The sequence below is a fragment of the Lepus europaeus genome, chromosome 18 (assembly GCF_033115175.1).
Source record: "Lepus europaeus isolate LE1 chromosome 18, mLepTim1.pri, whole genome shotgun sequence".
Taxonomy (NCBI): domain Eukaryota; kingdom Metazoa; phylum Chordata; class Mammalia; order Lagomorpha; family Leporidae; genus Lepus; species Lepus europaeus.
The window spans coordinates 33,385,514-33,393,573 of NC_084844.1; the positions used below are offsets into that span (position 1 = coordinate 33,385,514).

The 8,060-nt window shown below is 48.0% G+C and overlaps 1 protein-coding gene across 1 annotated transcript; it reads right to left on the reverse strand.

The window, feature by feature from the left end:
- Positions 1 to 1,183: 1,183 nt before the first annotated feature.
- On the reverse strand, positions 1,184 to 8,060 carry SUPT4H1 (SPT4 homolog, DSIF elongation factor subunit). Its single transcript, XM_062216911.1, has 5 exons — positions 7,915 to 8,060; positions 7,355 to 7,461; positions 2,295 to 2,350; positions 1,962 to 2,015; positions 1,184 to 1,571 (listed from the first exon to the last, which is right to left on the reverse strand). The coding sequence occupies exons 1-5, from the start codon at positions 7,981 to 7,983 to the stop codon at positions 1,504 to 1,506; spliced, it is 354 nt and encodes a 117-aa protein (XP_062072895.1). The 5' UTR covers positions 7,984 to 8,060; the 3' UTR covers positions 1,184 to 1,503.

Below are 8,060 nucleotides of genomic sequence, written 5' to 3' on the forward strand. Positions count from 1 at the left end.
TCAACCTGTAGTTGTGGTTCTGCAATGGAAGGAATACCTTTCTTTCTGTCTAACTCTGCCTGTCAAAAAAAAAAAAAAAAAAAAAAAAAAGGTTGTGGTTCTGGGTACTTCTTCCCCACTACTTTGGCTAGTGGTGCCTTTACTGCATATATTCAATGGCTAAGAAAAGGAGTATATATGACTTCTAACTTTTGTAAACTTACAGAATTACCATGTTGCTTTAATTCTAACCACAACAATCCTGAGGGAAATGGGCAGGGATAACTACTCCCTTTTTACAGACAATAAGAAACACAACTCAACATGGTACACTAGCAGGATTTCTGTGAAAATTTAAATCACTGAGAATTTAGGTGAATTTCTTATTCTAAAACAAATGACTCACCTTGGCCAATAATGCAACATTAATTCAAAATCCCCTAACAGGGCATAGAAGAAACGGGTCCACCTTCCACAGAGGCACAAGATCCAGAAGCCACCTGAGGTCTGAGGGTCTCCAGTTAAGGGAATGTGAAGTGTGAGTAAGGGAAACTGGCCTAAGGAATAGGAAGACTGGTAGAAACCAGACAAGGAGAATAAACATGGTCAAGGGGCAAAGGGCACTAAGCCTCAGGATGTCTTCAAGGGGCACATGTGTACCAGGTCCAGAGGACAGAGACACAACCACTAGACACTAGGACTGCAGGCTGAGGGGTCACCCAACCTCAGGTCAGCAGACCTTCCAGTGACACCCATGGAAGCACATGGGATAGGCTGCAACTCTGGAGGCTCAGAGACAGCCAACAGGGAGCAGGAGGGCCTCTGTTGCTCTAGGCAGGCACTCACAGAGCCAGCTCTCACTGTGCCTAAGAGAAATAGAGAAGGAGGCAAGATGTGTCTCATGGCCTTAAGAAATGTCTAGGGTGAGGCTGGCACTAAGGTGTAGCAGGTAAAGCCAGTGCCTGCAGTGCCGGCTTCCCATATTGGCACCAGTTGCAGTCCCAGCTGCTCCACTTCCAATCCAGCTCTCTGCTATGGCCTGGGAAAGCAGTAGAAGATGGCCCAAGTCTTTGGGCCCCTGCACCCATGTGGGAGACCGAGAAGAAGCTCCTGACTCCTGGCTTTGGATCAGCACAGTTCCAGCCGTTGCAGCCACCTGGGGAATGAACCAGCAGATGGACAACTCTCTTGCTCTGCCTCTGCTTTCCAAATAAATACGTCTTAAAAAATACGCAGGGGTTTGTGTTTATTGGCATTTGACCCAGAGTCCTGGCCTTGGGTAGGAAAATCAGCATCCTACTCTCCATTCAGTCTCTGTTGATCCACCAACCCAAACCCCTCCCACCCCCAGCAGCAGTCCAAAGACAGTGAATGGGCCCGGGGAAATGATGTGCTGCTCTCAAGAGTCTGCTGAGTCTGAGTCGAAGAGTGGGAATATTTGAAGTTCTGCCTGTTTACTTCCACAACAGAAAATAAGCAGAGACAAGCGGTGGCGAGCAAAGGTGCCGGCTGCCCTGCATCTTGCTAAGTCTTTATAGCCGTGTCTCTGGATTTGTAGGCCACTCCTCGACTTTTCAGCTCCCGCACGATTCCTGTGGCAGGAAAAGAAACACCTCTGTGAGGGAAGATTCAGAAGGCTAGGAAAAGCCCCTCACCTGCCACCTCGAGGGGGCTACACGCAAACTGGAGCTCCCAGACTGCTCATCCGGCCATGTCTGGTGGGCTTGTTCCCAATGCAGACCCAGGCAAGTGCCAAGAATGAGAGGAGGAAGGTGAACACAGGTAGTAACTTAAAGCAATGGGTTCTGGCTCCTCACTTCCTAGCTGGGTGACCTCAGGCAAGTTATTTAACCTCTCTGTGCTTCCATCTCCTCATTAAAAATGCAGAACCTCAAAGCTCAAGGATTGGTATTAATTCATGTAAAGGACTTTAGTAGAGCTTGGTACAGTAAATGAGCAGTGACTATTATCACAATTATTACCTTGAGGCAGGCGACCAGTGACTGACACCGCATACACACCTGGCTTAAAGTTACCTGAGAGAAAAGAAAGGACATTGCACTGGGAGTGAGTTCAGACTAAAGAGCAACTGGAGGCTTAGGCTAACACTGAAAGACATGCTACAACTCCAAGAGAGCCAACACTTCTGGCTCCAAGTGGCTGTGAGGCACAGGACACAGCTTCCTGGTCTTTCTAACAATCCCATCTCTCCCCACCAAAGTCGTGCCTCCTGGTGATTTAGGACCGCCCCACCAGACCTGAGGCACAGTAACACACCACAGCTAGGCCAGGACAGGAGAAAGGGAGACACTTACTGACTCGCTGCCACTTGGAAACCCAGCTGTCTTCTGGACTCATCATGGCAATGATTCTAGGGAGGGAAAAGAAACAGTCAGCTGGAGCCTCCCCTGCCAGAAAGCAGGGAGACCAAGGAGCTGCTTGGCCAGCACAGGAGTTCTGGAAGAGACCTAAGGAACAGCCACGTAGTGAGTCATGACTGGAAAGCACGGAAACAGCTCTGACGTTGGGAAGGGGCTGACACAAAGCTCGGATCCAAGGTCCTCCGCCCTTCTGTCCTCGGGCCACCAGTCACAGGGGAGTCCCTGGGAAACAGAGCAGCTTTAGCAGCAGCCAGGCAGTATAAGCAACTACAACCGACACAATCACTAGGGTGATGGGGCCTCATGCACACACAACTACTGATCCTCCCAGCAGAAATGACGCAAGACTGAACTAAGTTCTCTCTTTTTAATGATTTATACATTTCTTTCAAAAGCAGATTTACAAAGAGAGAGAGAGAGGAAGAGGCAAAGAGAGCCATTCTTCCACTGGTTCACTTCTCAAATGGCCCCCATGGCCAGGGCAAAGCTAGGAGCTGGGAGTTTTATCTGGGCCTCTCACATGGGTACAGGGACCCAAGTACTTGGGCCATCCTCTGCTGCTTTCCTAGGCACATTAGCAGGGAGCTGGATCAGAAGTGCAGTAGACAGGACTCAAACCAGCCCCCATATGAGACACCCACGCTGCAGGTGGTGGCTTAACCCACTATGCCACAGCACTGGTCCCAGCCAGGCTCTCTTCTAATAAGTTCTGCAGCCTGAAATACATAGGGAAATCTCTCTCAAAATTTCATTAGTAAAGGTCAGAAAAATGGGCTGTACAAAGACCAGCACAGAATAGGTGTTAACATTAGCTTAGGGCTGCGTTGTGGTGTAGTGGGTAAAGTCATAGCCTGCAGTGCTGGCACCCGATATGGGCAACGGTTCAAGTCTCGGCTGCTCTACTGCCGATCCAGATCCCTGCTAATGGCCTGGGAAAGCAGTGGAAGATGGCCCAAATGCTTGTTCCCCTGCCACCTGCATGGGAGACCTGGAAGAAGTTCATGGCTCCCGGCTTCAGCTTGGCCCAGTCCTGGCCATTATGGTCATCTGGGGAGTTGAACCAACAGACAGAAGATCTCTCTCTCTTTCCTTCTCTCTGTAACTCTTTCAAATAAATAAATCTTATTTTTAAAAAATTAAGCATCCTACTACTATCCTAACAGTCCCTTCCTGATAGCTCTGCCTCTGGAATACTGGTAACAGGAAGGCTATCCCGACGCTAGAGGCCTGCTCTGTGAGCAAGAGAGACACGTACTTGGTGCTCTCAGAAGCTACAGCGGTCCCTTCTGTTATTCATGCATGCAATCAATTGCTTAATGACTGCCTACCAAATCAGGTCTGTGCTAGGCACTGACATTTGTTGACTGCCTCAATACATCCATTCTCTTATCTCTTGGCAACAAGATTTACTTACTTAATTGAAAGGCAGAGTGCCAGAAAGGAGAGGTAAGACAGCTATCTTCCATCCACTGGTTCACTTCCCAAATGTTCGCAACAGAGAAACTTAAGCACTGTTTGTAATGCCGGTATCTCATGTCACAGCACCACTTCAAGTCCTGGCTGCTTCACTTCTGGTCCAGCTTCTGCTGATGTGCAGGGGAGAGCAGTGGAAGATGACCCAAGTGCTTGGGCCCCTGCCACCTACATGGGTGACCAGGATGAAGTTTCTGGCTCCTGGCGTCAGGCTGGCCCTGCCCTAGCGAGTAGTCATTTGGGGAGTGGACCAGTGGATGGGAAGATCTTTCTCTCTGTTCTCGCCTCTCCTCTGTCACTCTGCCTTTCAAATAAATAAATAAATCATAAAAAAATGTGGAACTAACTTTATTATAAAACTTTTTAGAAAACAGTAAGTGTCAGCGGGGACAGGGATAAATTGTTGGTGTGAACAAAAAATGGTGTGGCCACAACAGAAAATAGTATGATGGTTCCTCAAAAAATTGAAGCATTAAATTAACATATGATCTAGTAATTCCACTTCTGGATCTATGCCCAAAAGAGCTGAAAGCAGGCATGTGAACAGCTATTGGTACACTCATATTCACAAAAGTGCTATTTACAATAGTCAAAAGGTGGGAACAACTGAAGTGACCATCTATGGATGAACAGATAAACAAAATAGAATATAAATGCATGCAACAAAACATTATTCAGCTTAAAAAAGTAAGAAAATTTTGACACATGCTACAACATTGATAAACTCTACAGACATTATGTTAACTGGAATAAACCAATCACAAAAAAGCAAATATTGTATAATTCCAGATACATAAAGTCCCTAGAGTAGTTAAGCCTGTGAAAGATATAAAGAACAGTGGTTGCCAGGCACTGGAGGAGATAGCAACGGTGAGTTAGTGTTTGATGGATGCAGATTAAAAACTTCTACTAGAGATGGATGGTGATGATTGTGCAACAATACAAATACACTAATGCCACTGAACTATACACTCAAAAATGGCTAAAGTGGTAAACTTTGTGTTACATAAACATTTATCTCTCTCTCTCTCAAAAGCAAAACTTCACCTCCCCATCCTCTTCCTAGCAAGTACCTGAGAGTGTAACTGTTGCCTCTCTCATTGCAGTTAACAGGGCGCTTTACCCACAGATGGGAGCCTCCTCATTCATTTGTTCACAACACCATCCTCTGGCTCCTGTTCACTTATGTTTCTTGTTTCCTGCTTCTCCTACTGGACAATTTTGACAAAAGAACATTTTTCTTATAGGGCCTTCTAGAGATCCCTAAAAGCATCAGCTTTGGGCCATAATCTGCAATTATTGTATGTTCCCTTCCATTCACTTTCAAAAAGGGTCTTCATGTACCTAACATTTATTCAGCAGCTAACACCTTCCTGGCCCTATGCCAGGAGTGGTGCTGAAGATAAACATAGTACCCACCATCACCAAGCTGGCAGTCTAGTGAAGCACTGTTCCATGGAAACAGAAATAGTACACTTTAAGTCTCCTAGTAGTTACCTTTAAGAGTTAAAAACAAAAACATCAAACTCAAGGTGGGCTTTTGCACAGTTAAGACAGTGCATCCATATCCAAGTGCCTGGGTTCAAGTCCTGACTCCAATTCCAATGCCAGTTTCCTTGTTAATTGTACTCTGGGAGGCAACAGGTGATGGCTTAATACTTGGAGCTACTTGGGAGACCGGGATTGAGTTCCTGGCTCTTGACTTTGGCTTGGCCCAGCCCTGGCTGTTGCAGGCATCTGGGAAGTGAATCAGTGGACGGGAGAACTGTCTCTCTCTGCCTTTCAAATATAATAAAAATTTTTAAAGATGAATTTTCAGTATTTCATTTAACCCAATAAATTAAATTATCATTTCAACACATAATTAATTTAAAATGTTGAAGATACCTTAAGCTTTTTCTCTCATGCTAAATCTTTAAAATCCGGCATATATTTCACAGTTAAAGCATTTAATTGGGGCCAGGGTTGTGGAACACACAGCGGGTTAAGCTGCTACTTGTGACATCAGATGTCAGCATCCTATATCCAAGTACCAGTTCGAGTCCTGCTTGCTCCACTTCTGATCCAGCTCCTTGCTAATGCACCAGGGAAGGCAGCAGAGCATGGCCCAAGTACTTGGGTTCCTGCCACCATGAGAGACCAGGACAGAGTTCTTGACTCTTGGCTTCAGCCTGACTGAGACCTGACTGTTGCAGGTCTTTAGGGCATGAACCAGTAACACAGAAGTGCTCTATGCTGTATGTTCCTCTCTTTTTTTGTTCTGCCTTTCAAATAAATAAAAATTTTGAAAACTCAGATTCTAATTTGAACTAGCTACATGTCAAGTGCTCAGTAGTTACATATGGCTAATGGCCACTGCACTGGATACATAGAACTAGAATGTCTCAAAGTAACTGCTAAAGGGCCGGTGCCGGCATCCTATGTGGGCGCCAGTTTAAGTCCTGACTGCTCCACTTCTGATCCAGCTCTCTGCTATGGCCTAAGAAAGCAGTAGAAGATGGCCCAAGTGCTGGGGCCTCTGCACCCCCGTAGGAGACCTGGAAGAAGCTCCTGGCTCCTAGTTTTGGATTGACCCAGCTCTGGCAATTGCAGCCATTTGGGGAGTGAACCAGCCGATGCAAGACTTCTCTTTTCTGCCTCTCTGTTTTTTATTTTAATTAAAAAAAAATTTTTTTTTGACAGGCAGAGTTATTCGATAGTGAGACAGACAGACAGACAGAGAAAAAGGTCTTCCTTTTTCCGTTGGTTCACCCCCCAAGTAGCTGCTATGGCCGGTGTGTTGCAGCTGGTGCGCTGCACTGATCCGAAGCCAGGAGCCAGGTGTTTCCTCCTTGTCTCCCATGCGGGTGCAGGGCCCAAGGACTTCGGCCATCCTCCACTGCCTTCCCGGGCCACAGCAGAGAGCTGGACTGGAAGAGGAGCAGCCGTGACAGAATCCGGCGCCCCGACCGGGACTAGAACCCAGGGTACCGGCACCGCAGGCAGAGGATTAGCCTAGTGAGCCGCAGCGCCAGCCCTTTTCTGCCTCTCTATAACTCTGCCTTTCAAATAAATAAATCTTTTTGTTTTTTGACCAGCAGAGTGGACAGCGAGAGAGAGAGATGGAGAGAAAGGTCTTCCTTTTCCGTTGATTCACCCTCCAATGGTCGCTGCGGCCGGCACACCGCGCTGATCCGAAGGCAGGTGCCAGGTGCTTCTCCTGGTCTCCCATGTGGGTGCAGGGCCCAAGGACTTGGGCCATCCTCCACTGTACTCCCGGGCCACAGCAGAGATGGACTGGAAGAGGAGCAACCGGGACAGAATCCGGCACCCTGACCGGGACTAGAACCCGGTGTGCCGGCGCTGCAGGCGGAGGATTAGCCTAGTGAGCCGCGGCGCCGGCCTCAAATAAATAAATCTTTAAAAAAAATAATAAAAGGGTAACTGCTGAGCCAACCAGGATTAAGGTTCTGAAAGCCTGCTCCACATCTACGTCCTTGGGTGGGGTGAAGAAGCAAATGATGGCGTCTGAGGGGGCTTACCCATCAAAGGAGGAGCTGGTGCAGTCATATACCATCTCTCGGTTACCCTTCATCTGTAGGTATGCATCACAATTGTCACAGCCGTCATACTCAAACTGGTCTATGGTCTGAGACGGGGAAAAAGAAGAAAAGGAGTGATGAGATGAATGATGAATGGGGGAGGGGGGAGTAGCTTAGCTTTCTCAATACTTCGCCCTGGTCTCTCGGTTCCCATGTTGGCTGTCTCAGCAGGTCCCAAAGCTTCACAACCAAGCTCTACCTTCAGACTCCCTCCTCTCCTCTCCCCCAGTTCGGTTCTGTCTCTTTCCTTCTTTAGAGTCCTCAAGGTCAGGCATCCCCACCCTCGACTGACCCTCCCACCCCCCACCTAAGTTCGCCAAACGTCAGCTAAAGCGCCAGGCCTGTGCCAAGACCGAGAACCAACGGCTTCCCACACCTCTCGCCACGTCTCAGAATCCTGGCTCTTAAGTTTCTCTTCACTGTGCCCCCAGCCTCGTTCCAACTTCTTTCCCTCACGGTGGTTCCCCCATCACCCCTACAGCTAGGCCCCCGACGGACACCTTGACCAGCGAACACAGCAAACAAGCCCGCAGATGCCGCAGGTCCTTCGGTACGGTCTCCAGAGCCATCCTCTCCGATGGGGAGAACAACAGCCGGGGATGCAGCCACAGCCGCCGCGGCCGCCGGAAGTAAACAGTTGACTACC

Excerpts from the sequence above, each read along its gene's own strand:
- SUPT4H1 (XM_062216911.1), bottom strand. The coding sequence starts at position 7,983 with ATGGCTCTGGAGACCGTACCGAAGGACCTGCGGCATCTGCGGGCTTGT. Across the intron at positions 2,016-2,294 it reads TTCCAAGTGGCAGCGAGTCA|GTAACTTTAAGCCAGGTGTG; the intron begins GTAAGTGTCTCC and ends CTTTTCTCTCAG. Across the intron at positions 1,572-1,961 it reads CACTGGTCGCCTGCCTCAAG|GAATCGTGCGGGAGCTGAAA; the intron begins GTAATAATTGTG and ends TTCCTGCCACAG.